At 40.2% G+C, this 24,689-nt stretch overlaps 1 protein-coding gene across 2 annotated transcripts in view; it reads left to right on the top strand.

The window, feature by feature from the left end:
* Positions 1 to 24,689, top strand: part of MACROD2 (mono-ADP ribosylhydrolase 2) — an 893,250-nt gene that overhangs the window by 835,715 nt on the left and 32,846 nt on the right. Inside the window, exons 12-16 of one of the 2 annotated variants that reach the window (XM_040612354.1) lie at positions 1,410 to 1,472; positions 4,868 to 4,936; positions 14,405 to 14,482; positions 15,111 to 15,182; positions 15,810 to 15,899. In XM_040612354.1, the coding sequence (XP_040468288.1) occupies positions 1,410 to 1,472; positions 4,868 to 4,936; positions 14,405 to 14,482; positions 15,111 to 15,182; positions 15,810 to 15,899 (372 nt within the window). The remainder of the gene's footprint in view (positions 1 to 1,409; positions 1,473 to 4,867; positions 4,937 to 14,404; positions 14,483 to 15,110; positions 15,183 to 15,809; positions 15,900 to 24,689) is intronic. The other variant, XM_040612355.1, reaches the window with a different exon arrangement.

Raw genomic sequence — 24,689 nt, forward strand, 5'->3', positions numbered from 1 at the left:
CTCCATCTCCTCTCCTGAGAGCAGCTCTGCGCAGGGTCAGCCTGGAAATACTTCTCCACTAGTCCCATCTGCTGGATGCCAGGATGTATTGCCTGCTGGAAAGAGGGAGAGCATCATACCTCAGGCTTTAAATATTAGCTGAATGCAGCATGCCACCAGATGTACATTTTCCTCTGAAAAACACGAGCTTTCTCTGGGTTTCTTCCATCCACCTAATTACATTTGGGCTACTGCTGTTCTCTTCAACAGTCCCCGTGTGTTAAGCAAAGGCGAGGTGGAGGCGCGAGGAACTTGAACCGTGTTGCTTTAGAGAAGCTGTAATCAGAAAAACCTAGGAGCCAGAAAAGATCACAGCAAAAAACATGTGTATCATTATCCAGCCATTTACAGGCCTGGGAATGAATTTCCTTTCTCCCAGTATATATGCTCAGCAGTCAGTTTTTCAAATGCTTCATTAAGGCTGGTACTCGGTTGTTCTCGCCGTCTATCTCGCCATGCTGGAAAAGAGGGAGTGCAGCCATGGCATCTGATCCAGCATGCTGCACTGCAGCCTCTAATATTACTGTGAAGCTAAAAGAGCCCTCTCCATCGTCAAAAATACAGAATTCCCGATGTATTTCTAATCGGGCCAAGCAAAGTTTAAGAGAGCTTGATCTCACGTCCATAGACGTTCCCCAGGGTGTTACTTCTCTCGGTGGTAATTTGCTGTTTGGTACCTGCCTTCCAAAAGGGAGCTGGAGGGAAGAAAATGGATAATGAATGCAAATGCAAAGTAGTGGAGAAAATTGGGAATGAATGTGAATGTAAAAAGGGGGAAAATGCATTCAGTCCTAGCAATCTTGCTTTGCTTTATTTTTTTCTCTTCTTTGCAGTCACATGTGATGCATTTTTGTACTTAATGCTAAGTGGTGGTGTGCCTTTTGCTTTAAAGTAAAATTGAGGTGATTCTCCCCCTCTTATTCTTACCTTCCATAGGCATTAAAGTGGATTCTGCAGGTTGGAAACAGCCACTTCAAGGATCTCGTGGGAATGTTACTGGAGGAAAATAATTCCAGGAAAAAATCTTTACAAAATACGTAGGCTAAGATCAAGCAATGATTTCATCTATTGCAGACAGTGTTTAGGGAGACATACCTTTATTTGCTATACACATATTTCCAGTGTGCTTGTTGAGATAAAATCTTTAATCTAACCCCCCTTCCTCAGTTTGAGATGTGAAAATGCGACTGTTTTAAATGTAACTGGTTATGTTTGCAGGTTTTTTCAGTTTACCTTTGTATCTCCTCTTTTATCACAGCACCTTACTGTAAATTAGCAGTTTGTGCTGAATTGGTTACAATTAATATTGCTGCTGCTGTTACCAATAAAAAGATATATCATAAATGATTTTTATGTGTTTTCCTCGATAGGTGGTAATGGCACAGAGGAGAAGCAAAAGACCGAAGAAACGGAGGCCCAGAGCCAAGAAGCAGGTTTGTGCAGAGTTCCTTAAAGGGCTTTCTAAGGTTTATCCACCTTAGTGAACAATAACCTTAGTCAATGCTATTGAAGGAGAATGTTTGTACATTTTCACCAGATTAGCTCAGGCCTTGAGCAATTCTTCCATTACAGACCGAAACTCCATTCATTATGAATGAATGGGTTGCAATGCAGGAATGCAAACCTCCTTCTTTAGCTTACCAGCTCTACAGTCTCCCTTTAAGGTGGACTACCTCTAGCTGAGCCTGTAAATAGAAAGAAATAATTTTTCCCTCTGTCTGCAAGGGAGTAGCCCTCTGCATAGACCAGAAATGGTGGAAAAGGAAATTTGGAGAAGGAGGAAAAAAGCTTCTTTTGATGAAAACTGTACTTCTGAAGATTTTAAAGGCTATTTGAAAGTTTTAACAAATTGTCTACAAAAGTCTCAGGGGTTATGAAGATTTAAATCCTTACAGAATGATATTGCATATACTGTGAACGAATGTCAGAGGTCACGAGCAGCGGGTTTTGCAGACGGCTTGCTTAGAAATGATAGTGAGGTCAGTATTTTAAAATACAATGTCACTCTGTTCACAATAGTTTCTGTTGTTTTTTTCTGTTTATGGTTGTGCTTTTCATCCTACCCAACTCTGTTCAATGCAAAAGACAACTAGAATTAATCAGTTATCAAAACAGCTGAACTGACAATCAAAATGTCTATAAATCTCCTCATTTCTTAAGGATTTGTTTTAGCGTAGTATTACATGTTAGCACCATGCTTGTTTGCTTGGGGTTTTTCTCACTGCAGCGCACAGTATTGCCTACACATACTTAATCCAGAGACTATGAAATGGTTTTCTTCAGAAGCTTTTTGTTTTTTAAAATTCAGAATTGAAGAATGTTTTCAATACGTGGAAGATTGAGCTGAAGACGACCAGCCGTAAATGTAGAAAAGAAATTTAGAAGGCCTGGAACTTTTACTTATCTGTTTTGCTTACTGCATTGTGGCCGTTTCCAGATGAGGAGTTAATTTGATGAGGGTCCTTCTTTTTGTCCTGTGCATGGCGCACTGTGTGTGTGGAAGTGCAGCATTTCTCCCCGCACTCCACAGGTCGGTCTTCTGCAACTATGTGTTAACAGCTGATGCTGTCTGCAAGTGCTTGAAGTCCTTCTAGGTTTCATGTCCTCTTTATCACCTCTTCTTTATGTCCTCATATGGGGCAAGCTGTGGGAGGTGAAGCCATAGGCACACGGTGTTACAGAATAAAAAAAAGATTCCCATGGACCTCGGCAAACTTTGGACCTAGGCCCTTTATCATCCCCAAGATAAGCATGCAGTGGTATTTTGTAAGTGCTGGAGAACAAACATGTTTCCCTTCCTGGGTTTTTCACTTTTACTCTGGTCGTATTTTAAACAGGCAAAGGGGACGAGGAAGAAGGGATGCATGAGTTGCTCTGTCTGAATCTAGACTGTTTTGAATCTCTGACTAAGCAGGGGCATATCTTTGACCCAGCGATGCTGAACTTTTAACTGTACTAAGTACTGCTTGGCTGCTAACTCACCTAGGAGCTCCTAGCTCCGGTGTTAAACCCGGTGATACAGCTGCATACAAATGCCAAATGCAGCCCGTGGTGCTTCTCAGCTGTGTTCGCTCTGATGGGGTGCGTATTTCCCCGGTGTTTTCATTCGTAAAACAGTTCAATTGAATGATACGCATTTCATTTTTCCCAAGAGAATTAAGGACTATGTACCTCTCTAAATTATTACTTTGCTACTGGAGGTGTCTTAAATGCATTGTGTTTTTCCCAAAACCATCATTACGACTTGTTATGTTATGAGCTGTCAGAGCTGGTTTATCAGAGCTGTGATGTACATTCTTTCGCTATCTCATATTGGTAGTCATGTTCTGTTACCATCATGAAGAGCGTCAAGGAAAAGATCCAGACATTTTAGGTCCCAGATCCAGAGCATGTCATATTTTAGGAATGCATTTTAGGTGCATGCCTAAAGATAGCATCGTGCCTATGCATAGTCCATGAATCACCTCCTCGGTCACAGGCACACAGTGTTAAAGGAAAAAATTATTTGGCTTAACATTTTTCCCTACTGGTTCGCATAGTGGCAAGAACAGAGAGGTGTACAATTACCTCGGTTAGTTAAGTTCAGCTAATGAGTTGCTGCTGCTTTCCACTCTACTTGTGGAGACAAAACATCATCAGGAACTTTTAGATTGCTGCTTCTGTGCCCTTTCTTGGCAGTAGGAAATGACCTGATTTTCTAAGATACACAGTTGTAAGCCTAAAACGTTTCTAATCGCTATGAATGATCACCGTAAGGAGCAATCCCATCAAATGTTAAAAGTTCTTATTTGTATTTTGTAAACCAAAAGGCATAACCTTCATCTGAGCGTGATAAATCACAAATAATATACTTTGATATTGTGAAAGAAAATGTAGGAGAAGAAATAAGACCCTGTATTCTTACCCACTCCATTACTTACAGATTCATATATTCTTATTATACAGTAGTGAAAAAGCCAGTTATAGTGTGCAAAGACTGGCCTGAAATTTTTCAGCTATTACTGTGTGTTTTTTTTAAAAGTCTGGTTTCCAATCTATCATCAGTGAACAATGAACCATCAGTTAACACATGGAAAAACAAAATGGCAGGTGCTTCAGAGCTCTTGTTTCAAGGTAGTTATAAATACTCGGAGACTATATTAGGAAAAAAAAAATGGTCAGAATCATCAGAGGCAAGTCTTTTGCAATAAATGAAAGGCTAGAAATGAACACAAAGGCTTATGAAGGTTTTAGAACTATAAAAATTGCCAAGATAAGACAACAGTGAAAGTTAAAAAATTTATTAATTTCAGGCACTAGTTTTATCTATTAACTGCAGTAGTTCTATACGCATGCTCTACCATTAAAAAACTCCGAGCTACAGATTTTTCAGGGACTTGCTAAATTTAGGCTTGATTTATGAAAGCTTCTATTTTCAGGAAAGCATTTGCATCTTTTGATTCCAATGGGATTCATGGACACGATTAAAGTTAAGAATGGCTTAATTGTTTTTTCTCAAAATATCTGGATTAAATGAAAAAAGGAATCTCAAAGCAAATAGCAACACCAGCCTACCCATGGAACCGATAGCTGTTCCTCAGTCTGTACTATGAGAAATTGAAATATAGACTTGATCTGGCAGTATTGTAATGTAAGTTTAGCCCTGGCTTCGGGAAGACAATCAGACCTGTGATGGCCGGTGAATGCAGTGTGAAGAGATGGAAGCCAAGCAAATCAAATTCAGGTCTAGTATCTTGCCTCAAGAAGGCATAACACTTTTTTCAGTAAAGTGGTTCATGAGTTAGCTATCTAATGAATAACTTCTCTTTCATTTCTGTGGCTCTTACAGATGAGACGAAACCTTCAGCTGTAGCCACCCTGTCATCATCAGAAGAAACGGAACTGAGTGAGGATAAAGGTACCGATTGCAAGTTGTGTTTCAAAATATCCAGTCCCAAGAGGACATTTTGCAAAGCCTTGGTTTCCTTTGTCTGGAAATTGCCAAAATCACAGTTAAACAATACAGAAATAGGTAAATGCTTGGATTTTCATTTATGGAAGTCTTTGTAATGAAGTACCTGGCACCAGCTGTTATGCTGGTAGGAGAGATGCCATGTATTCCTAAATCCCCTTGCTATAGAGGTAATACTAAAATATCATACGTGACATATCACAATTAAGCCCAAAGCTTGGGCTTACTGGGGCGACTCACGGGCATAAAGTTAAGCATGTGCATCTATCTCGGCAATATTAGCTCCCTATTTGGTGCTCTCCTGATGCGGAAAAGAAAAACACAATAGCTGTAAACACATCAAGAGGAGACAGGAGGAGATGAAGTCATAATTGAGAGGGAGAAAGTAATGTTTATCTTGTGCAGACTGTGCTGGGCACTCAGATCATTTAGTTTGTGATAAATATTTAACAGTGTCGCGGGGCCAAATGACAGGGAGTTTAGGAAACAAGAAAGAGAGATGATCTAATTTAAATGTTTCAAGCTGAGATTTTTCCTGTGGAGTTGTTGGCTTACAGATAGGAACCAGCGCGCAGACATACTGGTTTTGATACTCTTATGATATCACGCTATTAATTGCTTGTGCTGGTCTACAGTTTCTGGCATTTTTGTGGGGGTACGTCAGGCAGAACCCTGGGTGATTTATAAAATGTTTGCTACTGGTAATTCAAAACAGGAGTTATGCTATCTATAATAAATACAATCCGTCAGTACAGCCTTCAAGAAAGACTAATAGAAAATTTTAATGCATTTTACTGAGATAACATAATTATTAACATCCATTAACTTATTTATTTTAAAAGATTTAATGTTTAATTCAGCATCGCTGCTTGACTCTCCTCTCATTTTTCTAGATAAGTGTGACGGGGTGTGAGATCTTGCCCTTTTGTTCCAAAGACACATGCTAGAGAGCCCACATACTTACCTGATTAGGAGTTCAAAGCCTTGTGCAGGTTGATTTAAGTGCTCTCTTAACTGAATGATTGATCCTGTAGGGAGAAAAAAAAATCACAAACCCTTGCTGGCTTTTGCTTTTGATATCTTCACAGATTATAGTCGTGGCAAGGCTAGTGGAAGACAGAAATAGTGGTAGATTCAGCCCCAGCGTAGCTGGTGATTGCTTGTCAGTCATTTCTCTTTTTTTGCTGACACTTGGCCTGTTTATGTATCCTTGTATCTATAAGATCCCCATCAGATATATTTTTTATGTTTTGTAATGTGAGGGTCATGGTGAGGCTTTGGGATTTTTTTTTTTTCTCTATCTGCAGTCTTACTGAAGATCCCAACATTTTGGTATTGCTTTGAGTGCTTGCTCCTGACTACGAAGCCAGTGTTTTCTGCTGTGCTTTTCAGTGACCATCTCAATGTGTAACCACTCCAGATTTTTGACCGAATGTAGTAGTTGTCTTCTCTCAGGAAAGTAGCCATCATGGTGCTATGGGTCTCACTTTTTCTATAATATGCTAAAATTATAGTGTTTTCCCCTCTTCCCTTGAGGGGTTGACAGGAAAAAGCAGTGCCTGAGAATTCCAAAGGGCAGTTTCTCTTTGATGTCCCACCTCTCCTTAAAAGCAAGATGGAAAGCATCTGGTAGGGAGGAAGAAGCGAGATAGACTGTACTCCATATATTTTGTTTGTAAAGTTGTCTAACCAGAAAAAAGGAATGCTGAGGAAAGTAAGATGTTTTGGGATTTGCTTGCTTGTTTTTTTAAACGTAACCAAGAGTTCTGAATGATGATGCCACCGCATCCATCAGACCATGGTTTTAATCCTTATTTCCATTAGTATATTTTCAACTTCTCAGATTTTAGCTTTTGAGTTGTTTTAAAATGAACGCTGGTGTTACAAAAGCTTGCTACTTCTTGGGAAATGGCACTTTTACAAAATCCCGGCATTTCTGAAAACACCTGCTGGTACCAAAATAAATTTCAGCCTTCAAATTGTTTGCCCACTGAGTTAACACAGCTAAAACCTGCCAGGTTCTGGAACATACTCATTTCGGTAGTTTATCTTCAACTAAATGAACTGGATGTAAACCATTTAAAGAAATTATGTTTTTCCAGTCCTTCTACCTAACTACTGTGAAAGGAGATTTACGGCAAATAAGTGTAGGCTACATATTCCCAAAATTCGTAGTTTCAACTACTCAGAATGGGAGGTTTCTAAGCCTGCTATGAAAGTATAGCATCTTTCAAATGTCAGTTCTGGTGAGTGCACCAAAACAAGTATTTTGACTCCAATTATTTTTGGCTAGTATTTTTCCTGCTTATTTTTCTTCATGTTTCTGAATTAGAATATAGCAAACACATCGAAATAGTTATTTGTTGCTCTAAAATGTGGTGATATTAAAAACAGAGCACATGGGTCTCTGCTGCCATCAGGTTCTAGTATTTTTTGTCTTACCTGAGCCGTATTTATCAGGGGTTTTTTAAAGGAGAAGGGGGGAAGGATGGGAATGTAAAGGGGATGTTTCATGGTAAGTGCATGGAACAGTGCAAGAATCATGTTTTTAGGCACTCCGGTGAAAATGAAAACCTGCTCTGAGATTACAAATCTCATATTAATGTACAAGTATATCTCCTCTGTTATTCCCAACAGAAGAAACACTGTCCAGAAAAAAAAAAAAAAGGTCCACATGGGCTCAGTCTGCATATGGCCTTTGAGCAGACTGAATTTTTTAAGTGCTCTGTCTGTCCTCATGGTGGGGGTGGGGGTAAGCAAAAAAAAAAAAAAAAAAAAGCAGACCAGTCATATTCCAAGAATATCAAGATGTTTGATGTTATGCTGTGGAGGTATCCTCTTATTCCAGTCTGTGCCAAGTTTCTGTTTCTACTGTCTGGAAATACTGCAAAGAAATGTTGCAATTTTACCCTTGAAAACTTGCACACATAACTATTAGCTGTTGGGGGGAGAACTGACGTCTCTAGGCAGCACCTTCATAGTGCTTCATTACTGTGCATATGGAAGTAGATCCTTTATACATAGCATATCTCAAGTTAGAGATGCTTCTCTTTATGAAGTGTAAGGGCAGAACAAAGCGATTAAAGTCATTAATGTTTATGCAGTAGATAAAACACATATCAGGCAGGCTGCACTCAGTCTAGTGTGCCTCTCTGTCCATACAAGTTGGTGCTGGGACTACAGCCTCCTTTTAAATGGACCACATCGTATAGAGCTGTGGATTGGTTTGAACCTGTGAATGTGTTTTTTTTAAAAAAAAAGTATGTGTGTGTGCATGTTCATGTGTGTGTGAGAGAGACAGAATGTTCTGCACCTTCATCTCAGTCACCTGTCCTACCAATTACTATTTAACCTGATTTAATGATAGGGCTTTCTAGCAGGAAAATTAAAAAAGGAACTGGATTTAGTACAGGTGAAGAATGAACTCCCCACTATGCAATCATGGCAAAGTTGCCGTGCACAATATGCTGATTTTAATTCATTAGCACTTAATAAGAACTGAATTTTCATTTGAAGGTCAACTAAATTAAATCGTATGCTAATTAATTGTAAAAATAAAGTAGCGATTAATTATTTCCAGGTGTTCACCAAAGTCTGTGCTCCTGTGGGAGTGCCATTTAAAGCAAGTCACTATTTTTCTACATTCTTTGAAATGGAGTCAGATTCAGTCAGCTGGAGGGCTTGTGTTGTCAGAAACAGAATTAGGTACATGCCTTGGCTAGGGGTTAACCCTAAAAGTTCACTTTATGCAACCCAGAAGCCTGTTAAGTATCCTGCCTGTAAACCATAATGGATATAAAATTCCTTTCTGGCCAGCTGTAGTTCTCACCATGGAAAAATCTTGATGTCCTAAAGACATCAATGGTCGAGAAAGGGATAAACTGAAAGACAGAGCATTTCAAATGCAGGGGAGCTGTGCAAATCGACACAAATTAGACACTGATAAGTGGGTGAAAAAGATTGACTGAAAGGCCAATATGTTCAGAAAGAGGTGTTTAAAATCAGCTCTTAAGTATATATTAAGACATCTAAATGAATAACCTGATTTTCAGAAGTGCTGAGCGCTCAGCAGCTACCAATGAAATGTTTTTACTTCACCCTTGGGCTATGATTAGACCTGGAAAATTTCAGCCTGAAAAATTTCAATTATAGGTAACTGAAAAAGAACCTTTTTAGTGGAAGAGTTTCGACACCCCCAACCGTAGCTGTGGCTCTGCATGCCAGCTACAGTGATAACATTTTTCTCTCCTTTGGTTAGAAGGATTTATTTCTATGAAAGCAAATTGGCTAACGCTTGCTGCATGGTGTGGTTTGAGTTTTCCTTAAACCAGGTACATAACCATCAGTATCCAGCCAAGCGCCTGTTCTCCTTACACCCTCCGTAATGGTCGCTTGGAGCTGTACGTAATGCAGGTTATTCACTTTTCCTTTTAATCTGAACTGTCTGTAGCATTGCACATCCAGATGGGGGCCAGCCCATAAACTACTTGAGGTATTTCTGCTCTACCCTTCGCCAGTACAGGCAGCCGCAACAGCTAACGCTAATCTACTTAGCTGGTTTATTTAGATCCTATTTATTTTTAAGTATTAGCTGACCTGGAGCCATCCAGCTGCACTCCCGTCAGTCTGATGCGAGTGCCTACTGCTTATGTCTCCCCGCCTCAACACTTACCTTCAGCTGTGTGGCATCTTCTCCTGGGAAGGGTCTAACTGAGGCAGTCAGGTTTTTCTCAGCTTTTTCCTTTCCCACAGCCCTGTACAACATGCCCTGCCCCTTATGGCAGCAGCAGGATGCCCATGGTTATCATACCAACTGCGCCTGAAATTTCTCTTGTGGACACAAGATGAAGTTAGAGGAGATGCTCTTCTGTCAGCTCGAAGCGTGAGCGGGTGGGAGCATTACTCAGTGAACCCCACCTGCAGAGATGAACCGCCTGGTCTATTACCCGAACACTTGCAAAAATACCTTTCCAGGTTGTTGCACCTAAAAAGGTCTGCTTTACCAAGTCGTATATACTTGGGCTCCAATAAATCTAATCTGTCATAAAGATAGATTAAAATGAAATCTTGGTGGATATAAAAACAACATTTTAAAGTCAAAGCTCAAGAATATCTCCCTAACTTCTCATAAATCACTATTTTATAATACTTCATTTTAACACATTTTCCTCAGTTTATGAGGCAAAAGAATACCCTAATCATGTGGCAGCCTCCGTGCACACCATTACCTGTATTTTTAGATGCCTGCTTGATTTCTTTCACTCTGGAAATATTCCAGTCATTTCTCACAGTATCATGGTTAAAAAATAAAATGCACTGAACCTGTTTCTTTCGTAATGACCAGCTTTTTTCCTCTTTAATCTTCTTACAGCTCCCTAAAGCATGGTGATTTATCTGTGCTGTGTGCAGGACCCAGGTGTGTTCCATATTAGAAAGGACTCAGTAAATAAGCCATACAGAGAGTAGCTGGGGAAGTGAATTTTAGGAGATCATTAAAACCACTTAACATTCAGATATTTCCATTTCTCCTCTTCCTTAGCATTTGCAAAATTTTATTTGAGCAACGTTGCTTTATACAGTCAAAAAAATATGAATGGCATGGAAAAGCATGGGGGTGTATGCAGTATTTAGACAAAATAGTGTCTGATTATTGGCAGGAAGAGTAGGATTGATAGTTTATTGCAAGCTACATGGTTTTCTTGGAGCTGAATTCAACATACAGTTGATATAGTGGAACAGTAAATATACGTGGGGAGTGTTCTGATCCAACTTATTAAAGTCCATGGGTTATTAAAGGTTGGGGCTAATTCCCAGGTGCATGCAGCCCCATGAGGCCGTTGTTTCAGTACAACGGAGAGGTGCAAAGCCAGGCACTCCTGATGTGGACACTGCCACTGCAGCCACCAAGTAAAAGCAGGTTTGAAGGAATGAAGCGATGCTCAGACTTGAAGGAGCACTTCAGTGCTTGATGTGAAGTAGATAAAGTGCTCTATCTTCGGTTCATTTTTGTCATCAGAAGTCATGGTGGGTTCGTTCATATGTGATCAATGATGACATTAGGAACTACTCCAGTGTAATATCAGAAACACTGATTATTTTCAGTCCTGCCTGGAGGAATGTTAACCCTTACAGTCCTAAGTCATGGTTACCCAAGGTAAATAGTGCTCAGCTTGTGTTACCAAAAACTAAGCATGCTGTGCTGCAAAATAGTATCCTCACTTGGATTCCCTGCTATGGCTTAATGGATAAGTAGCTGTGTTAGAAGGCTAACACTGCTTTATGCCATTTAAAAAAATCAGAGTTTGTTCCAGAGTTTGTTCCCTGGTCAATCAGACCAATCAGACAAAGGCTTTAGGGATGGCCAGAGCTTCTGTAGACCCTGGAATTGTTTAGGACTATGATACTGGCTTTGCCCAGTTGGATAAGGCTCTAAAGTGCTTGCTGAGCCCAAGGAATACCACTACCCTACTGAAAACTTGCACACAGAAAGTAGTACATCATCAGCATTTGGGAGATTCCCACCACTGCTTGCCAGCTGAAATGGGGGTGGCACTCTTGCCTCGCATCCAGTTGGGAAACAGCTTTTATTGACTGGTACGTTTGGTCTTACACTTTTACTCTTACTTGTCTCAGATTTTCTTTATAAATTGTATTCCTTCGCTTCATTTTATTCTTGTTAATCCTAAAAGTAAATCCGTCTTTGGAGTTTTTGGCTTGAATGTGTGATCGAATATTTGCATCTGAAAAGAAGAAATCTTTGACATGGTCCTGACCTTAAAGGTTTTGAAACGCACAATCTGCATACTAATGCAAAGACTTATTTCTGCTGCTGAAATAAGAGTGGCAGACTGTTGCAGCTAGGCAGTGACTCCTGTCCACGTTCTGCTCTTTTCAGAAACATGTTTTGCAAAAAATAACTCATGCAAAATTATCATTGTATATTTCCTGGGATAATTTGGAATCCTGTGCAATTAAATTGCTTTCTTGAACCCTGGAACAATTAGAAAACTGTTTATGCTAAAAATGAAAGCTTAACAAAAAATCATGATCTTGTGAGAAGAAGCTGTGCAGAGCCAGCTATGAGAATGTGTGAAGATGTGCCAAATAGCATGGGTGCTCTCTAGCCGTGGTGCCTACCACTGACACTCACCGCAGCTGCCTGCCAACTGTGCCAAATGCTAGGAGTAGCAACAACTCCCCACGCTGCAGGATAAGCTTTGCAATGCTCCACAACAAACAGCAGCGTGATGGGGCACATATATCAGCCAAGCATGAGGCTCCTTAAACTCCATTTGTTATTATTGACCAAAGCGCGTAATTGTTCCTCTGATGCTGAGGATTGATTTTTGCATGAAATTGGAGTCATTCTTCATTCTGGGAGAAAAGGTGGCACCTGAGATTAAAGGCATGGGTCTGGGAGTATGAAGGTCTGTGCAATGGGTGTAGGATAAGATAGCTCTAAGGGTCTGATAGGACAGAGCCATGTGCATCTCTCCCACCCATAGTAGGTAATATCACACTTTATCATCACTTCTGGCTGTTTGAAGGGCTCTGTTTGGGCCCTAGCTGCACAGTACTTAAGGCAGAGGACTGCCAAAGTTCCTTTTACAAATGTACAACTAAAACATACAGAAAAAGATTATATTAATTTAGGTTATGGGGATACAGGTAGTACAAATCATGGTTGGTTTGGTATCCTGAGAGCTTTGTCAAAAACTTAAGCAAAGCCAGAATTTAACTCAATGGGTTTAAAGTTTGCTTGAAAAATTCCCTACAGACTTTTAGTGCCATTCCCATTTATACCAAGAGGTCCTTCAACTCGCTTTTTGATTAGAATTGGAATTTGATGAAATTCTAATTTATTTTTGCTGTGGTTCAAGCTGATAGGGTAATCCCTTGTAACTCATAGCATGATGTGGCATCCTAGTATGAAAGGCCAGTGCAGTGGTCCAGCTGGTAGCGCTGAGTAGCAGTTTAAGTCCACAGTAGGATGAAAAAATGTGCAGCAAGGGCAAATTTTAGTAAATGGTACATCCATGAGATATTCTTCTTTCAAACTTGGATTTATAAACTTATTGTCATGCCATGAAAGATGTAAGAAGCTGTGCAGGTAATTAAATATTTGCCTTGGGGGATTATTTGCAGTTAATTAAAGCCACACACTTTCATTGCATACCTTTTCTACAGATTATTAAATTTGGATCAGATGTTAACAACCCAGCTTTCTCACTTATCCATCAGAGGTTATTCCTGGCAAGTTTCAGGAACAGAGTTTTACAGGGGCATCCTTTGGTATATTGTAAGATTTGCTCTGCTATATTGTACAAAGGGAACTTCCAGAAGTAGAGTCATAACAAGACTGTCCTAGCATAATTTATTGTCATGCACCATAGATCTTTTGGCACTGTTACTGAAATTTTCCATCTAGCAGCATTTTAGAAAGTGTTTCGCTCTGGAACACAAATACTGATTATCTGTTACCGTTGTGATGACCTCAAGTCTACTTTACCCCTGTAGTTTCCAGAAATGTGCAGTTAGATCAGCGGTGGTTTTTAACGAGGCTCAAAGAGAGCTTTTTATCCAGTGAAAGCTGTGTGTTATGCAGATGAGCAGAGCTAAAACGGGTGGCTGTGTTACTGTGATTTCCTGACTGGGGGGGGGGGGGGGGGGGGGAGGGGAGGGGAATGATGCGTTTCTCCATCCCCACACAAAAACTAAGGAGTGGCTGTTGTCAGAAAATGTTGTTCTACACCACACAATAGTGCCCTGTGTTGATGAAGACTACAGATAGCATAGTGATTGTTGGCTGATGTAAACCTTGCTCTGCCACTGGTTCAGAGCGTGGTGCTGGGCAGCTCGTTTTGGTGGTCTGTCTCAAAAGGAAAAGCAGTCTTGGCCACAATAATGACCTCGGGAGTTCTGTCATCAAATGAAATGAGGCTAGGATTTGCACTGCGGGATTTATAGGATTTAATGTTTGTCAAGTTGTGAAAATCCAGCTATAAAAGGTGTTGTTCTAAATAAATAAGAAACCATTTGCTAAAGTTGGTGGTTTGTGCTGTTTCTCATAGCTGTGTACCGCTTCATTAGAAATAAAATTCTTGGTAGCCCTGCCGATTATTCTTATGCATCCTTTCTTGCTGGCTCCTTGTTTAAGGTTTGTACTGCAGGCAAAAATCTGCTCAGTAAATATACAGGTTCTGAAATCAATTTGAATAATTGAAACCCACGAGTATACTTCTATAGTATATAAGTGTGGTTTTTAAACAGATAGAAAATCTGTAGCACATCCTAATGCCAAATATGAAGCTAGCACCTAAGGGCTACCTGTGTATGTAGGAACCACCGGACTTTTCCAGCATGAAAACTGCTGCAGGGTTGGTTAGTTGATTGGTTTGTTTGCTGTTTCCTCAGACTCCCTGAAAGACTCCAAAGGTGCACAGGAGAGTGACCCAGTACATCCTATGGGGTGTGAACAAGATCAAGCCGAAGGTAAAGTTTTGTATCAAAATTGTTGAAGAAAGAGATAATGAATCAGTTGGGAACCTTAGTTGTTCCAGTTTCAGCATCCAGTGGGTTTCAGCCTGACCTCTGCCATCTTAAGAAAATGCTGTTGGCTACTGGTTATGTGCCAAGCGGTTGTCATGCGGTAATCTCTGGTGTTGCTGGAAAACGCATGCATCTCCAAATATGTGGGTTTAACCGTATTGATCCCGGGTGCATAGCATTGCTATTATTGTCCTTTGTTGTTGTTGGTTTTGTTGTTCTAAAAGCCTGTGGGGTGATTCTGTTCCTTCTGTTAAACTGTCAAGTGCAAATGCTTTGCAACAGCTCTTATGAGAAAGAGCTTGTCAAGGCAGAGATAGGAAAGAAGGAAAAAAAACCGAAAGGGATGCAGGGTCAGTTTTGACTGACCCCATTAACAAACTTAATGCTTAGAGTTTAAGTGGTATTTTCAAATACAAAATAAGTCCAGCATTGTTCATTTAATAGAAGAAAAGTGGTACTTGGCTGAAAAGTACTATGTTATATGTTAGGTCTGTGCCCTGTTTTGATGAACTTACCATTGCCTGCATGCAGCCGTCATGCTGATGCCATTTTCAATTTGTCACGTTAACAGGACAACAGGATGTTTCTCCAGAGGAGATGAAAAGTGGGGCAGATTCCCAAAGCTCCTGCATGGAAATAGAAGGTACTGCATGTGGTTTGAAACCAAAGAGCAAGATTAACAGGCAAAACCACTACTTATTGCTCAGATATTATCGGTAGTGTTGATGTTCCCTTCCTTTCTCCATGCCTACTGAGCTAAATCTGTGCAGCTGGATCTTCTTATGGTCACTCTTAATTCATCCCTGAGCAGGGGAGCATCTATGGGTTCTCTGTGATGAAAGTTGACTTTTTAATGACTATAACTATTAGTGAAAGAAGTGAACATTGCATTTCTTATTCCTGATTACAAGCATGTCAGCCTTGTACGTTTGGAGCACTGAATGCTCTGTCCCCAGTCCAGTGAAACACTTGATGACCTGGGTCTCTGGGCTTGTGAGGAGTCCCAGAGAAGTCCCATGCCTGGAGCTAAGTAGTGTGTGTGTGTGTGTGGTGGGGGTTCTGAATCCCAGAAAGCTTAATCTTGGAGGATCAAGGCTCTCAATTACAGCCCCTTGGATTTCCTTGAGACTTTTTGTGTCTGCACCCTTGGGGAAAGGGATCCTTTTCCTGTGCCGGTGTTTTTAATGGCAAGCTCTCTTGTGTGTGTTATCCTTTCATGTCCGTTCTGAAAAGCCTTACTGTTCATCTTCTTTTTATCAAATTTATTCAGAGCCCTTGTTGAACCAAGAAGACACAACAGAAGTGGAGATACCTTTGATTCATGGTGCAGAGAAAAAAGAAGGAGGAGGAAAAGAAGAAGAAGAAGAAGAAGGTGAGGCTATTTATAAAAGGGATTGAGACAGAGAATGCTGTGCGGCTCGTTTTCCTTTTCTATCATGAGGAAACATGGAAAGAGCACGTAAAAGTATTAATTTTTTTCCCCTAAGAAAAATCCTTTTTTGCCTATTCTTGAGTGTTGTTTTGATATATTTGACTTGGAGTTACATGGGAAAATAAGTGCAAAAAAGTGCACACACAGGTTCTAAAGTGACTTTAAAATAATACTTTTCTCGTTGTTTCCTGCATTAAAGTGCATAAGGCTGATTAAACAACCAATTTATGTCCATTTTATTACCCCCTTGACCATGTTCCCTAGAAGCATTGAGAGTATTTACAATAAACGGGTATGATAATTATTTGTGAGGTCATTAATAGAGATTTAACTAGCAATTAACTAAAACTAGTAATTCTAATAAACCAATATTTGGAGCAGGAACACAGGGTCTTACTGAAGCAGTATTTTTTTCTGGGAATAAAGTATTTAAATCCTTAGGAATGCTTTTGCAAAGAAATGTAGAAATTCAGTTTTAAGTGTTGGATGCTTTTGGTAACACTACATTCAGCTCGCCATTTGCAACAGGCACATGGTTATGTAAAAGTAGTGTATTACGTAAGTAATTCTCTAATTGTAAAGTAACTGCAGGTTAATAATTATGTGGTCATTTGTAGAGCACAGGGATGAATTTTACAGTTCCAAATTCAGGTCAATACTAACAGTGTTATCCTAATTGCGAACTCCCTTTCCCAGCCACATTGACACCAATTTAATTGCAAACCTGTGTTAGCAATATTGACACTTTGCTTCACTGCAAACCCAGGTTAATAGAATCTCTTTGTTCATATACAGCTAAACAGCGTTTCCTCTCTCGTCTATTTTTTTTATTGCTTATCCAAGTTGGGACTGTTGACATCTCTTTATTATCAGTCACATTAATGGTGTTGCATTTATGCTTTATTACTGATGGTGAAAATACAATTGATATAATCTTTACTTCAAATCCAGGTAAATGGTATTGCACTACCTGAGTTGCAAATCCAGATTATATAACACAAATTCACTCTTCTGCAGATACCAATGTTGTTATGTTAATTTCCTCCTGATAGAAATTATTTATGTCTTATTTTATGCCTCATCAAAAGCAAGTTGGACAAAATGTACTTTCATTGTTTGTACATTTCCTTCTCTTTAATACTTTCGTGTCCCCTACAGCTAGTGACTGTCATTTAGTTCTCAGTGGAGATGTTATATTTCACCATCTGTCCTACCTACCATTGAAATACACAACATTAAGGAAAAGAAAGTAATGTCAGAAAAGGGTTGGTTTTGGCACTGTTGCTGTTCCAGCCCCTGATTTAAAAGGTTCAAGTACTGCATTAATAAAAGGTTCTTTCCAAATATTTTGGAACATCTTCCTACCTGGGGGCTCAAGTATTGCTCCCGTGCAGGGTTCATCTGATCCAAAGCTTGTTGTTCATAGAAGGACTCTCATTGATTTAAGTGAGCTTTTGGTCAGGTTCATGATAAGAGGAAATCTTGTGTTGCGTCTACATGCAGGGTAACAGCACTTAGGTAACTGCATAGATATTCTGTTTAGCTTCTTCTTAACATACTTTGTTTGGGTCAGGGAAAATAAATGGGTGCTTTTTCAGGGTTTTGAGAAGAGAAGGAAATTCAGGCTTTCCATCGCTTTGTTTTGTTCTTATGGGTATAAGAACACGTAGAGCAACCTCAGTGCTCGTCTTGCTAGATGCTTCCAGTTCTGGTGGGCACATACTCTGCCACGTGAGCTGTGAAAGTCTTCCACAAAGCAAGGTGGATCTGGACAAAGAGAGGTAAAAGAAGAAAATCAGCTGAAGTTCAGGCTGATAAAGTAAGAGAGACTCCTCTTAATGGAAAGAAATTACCTGGAATAAAACAGAGATTCAATATGTAATGTTATTTTACGTAACTTGAGTGCTACCCCATAAACTAATTAAGTTAAATATTTTTCCAGCAGCATCCAAAGTACACTTGACATACAATGAAATGGCATATTTTTGTCTAAGAACATGTGGGGAAAAAAGCAAACGTGAGACTGCTAATCCCATTAAATAGAAATACACTGATGTGAAGTGGTTTTATCCTGTACTAATCTGTATGCATAGACAAACATAGCAACTACTAAACTGGAAACTACCTGGTCTTTTTGATCTACATCATTTTTTTGTGTTACCAAGCTCATCCTGGAGCAAAGGGTAGCACATAGCTGCCTCTTTCCTCTCTCTCTCACCAGGAGCCATTAGATTAATGGGAGTCATCTGTGACCTGTGCTGTCCCCAGCACTGGAGCTGTGGAAGCCACTAAGTGACCAACAAAGATCAAAGTCCCTTTTCCAACCTAAAGCTAGGTTTCTGCTTAGTTACTGATTGTGGCTTTGAAGCGTGCTAGGAATTTTTTTCAGTGATCTGGTTTTCCGTGGAAAAACGACTGTTTCTTGCTGGGTTTGATGTGTCTCAGTTTTCACAAACTTGCGACAAACCATAGGTTAGCTTCTGATCTAATTGTGCAAGTTTTACTACCAGCTCATCTATGTGTTTTGGGGGATTTTAGGGAGTGTAGGGTCCTTTCTGTATTGCTCATTTGGCTTCACAGCTCCAGGGTCATGCCATAGTGTATATTACCAAGGAGTCATGGATCCTGGTGCTTTCGAGGTTCTGGGGTGCTGAGAGCCCAGAGGAACAAAGAATCAAAGTCTTGGCAGTCTCACTACTGTTTCCCATTGCCAGCAGTAAGAAACAAGCCAGATTACCCTGAAGAATTTAACAATGTAAGGCACTGTGTGTGTTTCATAAAAACCTGCTGTTACTTTTTCCAAAATCAGTAATAAAATATAGCATGTGCCAATTTATTCCCTTTCTTCCTACTGTAACCTGAAGTTATATATTACTAGGGAGCAACAAAAGAAAAAAGACAAACTAAGATGCCTTTTAAATTTTTTTCCAGCTACTATAGTGCGCTCATTCTAGTTCACAAAAGAATAATGAAAATCTGTGTTTTGTATAAGATCAGGGAATATTCTCAAATCCCTTTATTAAAAAGCAGAGTAAGTGGTGATCACTGACCTATTTGCTGACTAGGTAAGTGTACATGCTTTTAATAGACCATTTGGCAGTCCCTTTATATGTTCACTTGGAAATAGCCCTGTCATGTTGTAATGCCCATGCATTCACCATTTAGTTGTAGTTTTAATCAACAGTTTATTCCACCACACGATTTGCAGCACAAGAAAATAAAACTCATGTTTATTTGTGTGAATATGTAGCCGTTTCCTCCTCTGAGCCTGCTCTCCTCTCTGTCTTCTTATTTCCCACCTCTTTCTATCTCCCTTTGTCGAGACATTAGATATGATGATTTCCCCTACTGATTGTGTCTGGAAGTTGCTTAACTCTTTGTAGGACAGAATTTCTGTTAGAGCACTAGAATATGAGCAGAAGTAGCCATAATTTCTTTGTTGGGTCTCTTCTGTGTTTGGGCTAAAATATTTTGTCTTACTGTGCTGTTTGGAACATGACTCGAGCTTGACCTGGGACATTTCTCCACCCAAGAAACAAATCCAGAGTGGCTGGGTAGCATCCTTCCGGGGCAAGGGCGCACTTATTTTCTCTCAGACAAGTCCAGAAACACAGAAGCAGACTGTCGCTGAAGCACAATCGAGGAGCAAAATGCTATAATTAATGCCTATAAAAAGGATATTAAAGTGTCCAGGGATTTAGCTTAAGAGCAGGACACGGCGCTTACAATTAGTATTTCTGTGTAGATGCATCTTAGCCTGTTTGAATGCCATGTTTAGGGAATTGTATGAACCATCTTTTTTTCTGTATGAACCACACAATGCTAAGGAAGGCTTGGGAACGGGCTGGGGGAGGTTTCGTGGTTTAAATCATTTGCAATATAAGTGATTTCCTTTGCCGGTCTTCTGGTCAGTGCCTGTTTACTGTAAATTTGAATTCTAATTTCTTTTCTAGCTAAGCCTGGCCTTGCTCCACAGACTTTGTTGCATGAATAGCTGTGCAATTCTGTAGCCATTATTTGGTCCGTTCTTCACTTAAACAGCTGGATTTTCAGGTCTTTTATCCACTGTACCTTTGGCAAAAGAGATAATTTTTGGTATAATCTTGGAGAGAATTAAATACTCCAAAACCTGGAGGAAAAGAACTCTCAATTTTTTATAGTTTCAGTCTCAGACATTTATAGGATTTTACATGCATTGGTACAGTTGTAAATAATGTCAAAATAATGAGTTTGATATGACATAGTGGCTATAGAGAAACAAAATATTTCTTGAGAAAGATCTTTTCAGACAAATCTGAAATCTTTATTCTTGAGTCATGGCAATTGTAACTACCTTTTATTTCTTAACCAAACTTATGTTCAGCTTCAATTGGAGATGGATGAGACATTTTGAAAGAGGAAAAAAAAATAGATATTTTAAAAATCTTCCTTATAGGTCTTTAAAAAGGTATTTCCTTTTTATTTGGAAAGAAAAGAATACAAAGGTATTTTGGAGTGTTGCGGCTTCTGAAGATCTAGTATAAAGGCTCCACGTTCTTTTATTCAGTTGCCCAAAGGAGGAGGGAGTAAGTATCCCAAATCAGATGCAGTGTGTTTGGTCTTTGATTACAAGCAATATTAAATGGATCAGATGACATTTTGGGGGCTGTTACCGAATAGTCTGACCCTAAACATGAAACTCTGCTTCTGACAGATATTGATATTTGGCAAAGGGGGAAAAGTGTACCTCTGGACCTTTCGTAGAAATGCTGGAAGTGCTGAGGAACCAGAAAATGGCACAAGGGTATTTAAAATCACATCTAAAGCTCTAAGCGACGCAGAGAGGTGTGGACTATTGCAAAGCCAGTAGCTGGAAGTAGTTGGAGGTACGCAGCAACAAGATCATCACTGGAAAGCCAAAAAAGTGCCTTTCTCCAGGGATACCTTTAGGTTTTAAGAAGCATCGCTTTGCATATCTTTATTTTCTTGAGAACTTCAAAAACTGAGTGTTGCAGTCGCAGTATCAGCCAGATGAGGCACTTTTCCAACCAGGTTCTGCTTGCCAGCCCGCTGTGACCAGTCCGTGGTGACCCAGGGGCTGTTTGGTCTGTATCTCCCAGTGCAAAGCGCTTTGGCCTTCTGAAGGCATCAGAGCTGTCTGTGGCAGGAAAGTATACCCAGGTAACGTCTGTGCCTTGTGGAAGTAGCAAAGGCCATAACTGTAGGCAGGGCAAAGAAACTTTTTAGCCCAGCAAAAGAGTACTTTTGCTAAGGGTGGCAGCATTTTTTCCCCAGTTTGCAAACAGTATGTTGAATGTCATGAATGCACTTTAACTCCTGCACAGGTATGGCTCTGTGAACAGCTGTAACAGGTGAGGCTGACCTGCCTGTAAGTGGTCCTGTGCAAGCATGTTCTCTGCTCCACTTGGATGTTGCAGCTTGTGGAAGAGGAGTGGGTTTTTTGGTCCCAGTGTCCATGGTGGTGGCTCTGTGGGTTCTGAATTTAAAGGTCTCCAGGCTTTTCTGTCATCAAAGGGTAGGTGCTATCAGCAATTACTTCACTGATGGCGAAAGATCAGCAAGATTATTGGGAAGGGGCGTTGCTTCTGTGGACCAGCTTTCCTGATCCATGCCCCCTTGCAAGTTGTCACGACCGGTGGCTTGCACCAGCAGGACCATGGAAGTGATGGGGTTCATTCATTTTCTAAGCACAGGCTGGTGCAGAAGTCATCGCACATCAGGCAGCACACGCTGCCCAAAATGATGTTCCTCCTCTCCTGCTCTGTGGGAGGTGGCACATGGGATGCAGACTCCCTGCAGGCCTTCCCCAAGGGTGCTGCCCGGGCCGTGCTGTGCAGTACTGTGCACTGGCAGGACAGGGGGGTTACTATTATACTGTCATTAGTCTGCTCCAGATATTGATTTCAGTCTCCTGGGGGGAAAAACATCATATTTTTTTCTGACCACAGGAGGAATCTGTCTTTTCATTACTCTCCGTGTATCAGATTCTAGCCTGAATGTATGTAAAGAATAGGTGGTGCAAGATCAATTTTAAGTTTTAATTATTTTTCATCTCGTTCAATGACAAACGATGTATTTTTTTTTTTCTGTGCGCTTTTCTAATATAAAGTACAAACCAAGAAATTTTTCAGCTTAAACATTTTGCTGCTGTCACAGTCACTTTATGTTATCAGGCTTGATGGTAAGGGTACAAGACACAAAGCTGAAAGGAAGGAAAAAAAGAAACAAGAACAGGGAATACTTTAACAATTATAGTGTTTAAGGTTTATTGTGTGTATTTGATTGCTTTCTTCATTTCATTTTCAGTAAGCAGAATAGAAATAATATTATGAATTGGTGATTTTTATTGCATTTAAAAATATCATCTCTTTGTTCTTGCTGAAAGTGTTGACAATGCAGCCTTTGTTTGGTTTAATTAACTCATGTTGCAGTACTGAATTGAAACACACTCAGCATTATATCAAGTAAAATAATTTTTGGAAGTCTTTGCCATATCCAGGAAATAAAAAGAAATTAAAAAAAAAATTAAATCCTCTGAGAAGCTGAAGGAGAAACTGGATATTTTTAATGGAATATTTTGAAGTACCATTTTCATTTTTATTTTCCATGGTAGCAATGCCAAAAAATATAAAGACATGAAATCCCACTGAAAAGCAGATGCTATGAAGTCATTCTAAGTCTTCATATGTTTATAATAGTATTACATGACGTTACGTGTTCTGTACTTGGTGAGCTACAAGGCTTAAAGAGCTTTAAGATAGTGATAATGCCCTTTTAGCATATGAAAACTGGAAAGATAATGGAATCCATATTTCATGTGGTGGTGTCCAAGCCTACTGGGCTTTGGTTGTAGCTCAAATCTCCAGGTGCCTTACAGAAATGAAATGCACAGCTCTTTCAAATAATCTCAAATAGCACCCAAGGAACAAGTGAAAGGAATATGGGAGGAACACTGATATCTTAGAAACTTTTTCCTGTACCGTATTGGAAAAGTAGGGCTCTCTGGCCAAGGACGGCACTCTTACAGATGTCTTCACAGTTACCCCTGTATCTGGAAATTAGCTTTAGTACCTCCAGAGAAATGGAGCCACTTTTAAATATGACTATATAGCTACAGAGGTGTCACTTTGAACGGTGGGCTTAACTCCTGTTTGCGACAGTAAAAACTTCAGTTTTAAAATAGGTCCAGCAGACCAATGAAGCGTGGGAAGCCACACCAGGGAAGAATTTGATCCCTCATGGACAAATTTTATGTTCTTGTGCCCTGTCTGCTACAAAAGGAGGGTTCATTTTGTTATGCACTGACTAATTTTGGAATCCTACCTCTTTTAATAAAGTCTGTTTATGATGGAATATGTACAGATCCAACTGAGCTGGCTCTGGGAACTGGAAATTCCATGCTCCCCCTTGCTTCCGTTGTGTATGGATGGACTGCACTACCCAGGCTGTTGCACTATTTTATAGCTGTTTCATAAAGGCAAATGGCCACACACTTAGGGCAGCAGAGAAGGGAACTGCACTTAGTGATTTTCATGAAATAGCATGAGTGGAGTGTGGTCATAACTAAGTGTGGGGAAAAACATGCAGTGGGAGTGAAGAGGGGATGATTTGGGACAACTGTCTTTTATTTCAAGTACAGAACAGGAATGAATTCAAAGAAAGAAGCATATGTCCTAACATCAAAAGATTCCCTGCTTGTTCTTTTGGGGGAGTGGGAGAACATTGCTGCTTTGCTGTCAACAGCTTTTTTGCCCGGTGTTGTGGGTGAGTAGTTAACACTGTTTTCATATGAGAAGGGTGGCATTTACTCACTCTGCATACGGACAGGTGGGTCAGGAGGTACATTTTTTGATTCAGCTCTGTTCTGTTTTCTTTTCTGTGCATCCCCACGGTGTTGGCTTTGCCGGGAAGGTACACCATGGCTTCATAGGTGCCCTTGCTCCTGGTACTTGGAGAGGAAGGCCAGTGCTGTACAAGGAGAGACTGTTACACAGCAAGGGGGAAGATGTGTCTACAACTTGTAAAGTGGAGGTTACCTTGATAGGGCATGACCCCAACTGAGTTTAGATCTGCTTGTCACTACTGCAGACCCAGAGCAGGAAAAATCTCACCCGGTCTCATTCAGATCTTTGAAGCATTGTGCTTTCCTCATACCTCTGGATTTTCTCTTCCTTCTTTCTGCCTGTTACCCATAATTTTTGGCAGCAGGTTTTCTGTCCCCTCACCTTTTCCTAATGCAGTTGACAGGTGAGTGTTCTCTTGAACAGATCTTTCCATCTGGAACAGTTTTTTCTCCTCTTGGTTGGCTTTTGTCATGTTTTGCCTCCAGTTGAGCATGCGAGGTCACCACCTTTATACCTGTCCCATAGTGTAAGCCCAACAGTCCAAGCTGACCCTGTCTCTAGTCACCATGAATCATCTGCCAGGGAGGCACCTAGCATTTAATTTCGGCTCCTATATGTCTGTGGTGGCACCTGTATCTTAATCGTGCAGTAGTGGTATCTCAACGCATTGGTGTGGGAGTGCAGCTCTTTGTGGCTTCCTGTAATTTAACAAAAAGTTCAGCATCTCTTTTTTGGGGTCTTGCATGAGCTCTGGAGGTCTCTTTCTGGAGCAGTCCTTGTGCTGTGAATGCATTCGTAGCTGCAATTAAACCAGTCTGGCAAAGCAGGTGCTCTGGATGATGCACTTTCCGTTGCAGCTATAGACAGTCTATAG

Source organism: Falco naumanni, chromosome 12, assembly GCF_017639655.2.
Source record: "Falco naumanni isolate bFalNau1 chromosome 12, bFalNau1.pat, whole genome shotgun sequence".
In the NCBI taxonomy this organism is placed as follows: domain Eukaryota; kingdom Metazoa; phylum Chordata; class Aves; order Falconiformes; family Falconidae; genus Falco; species Falco naumanni.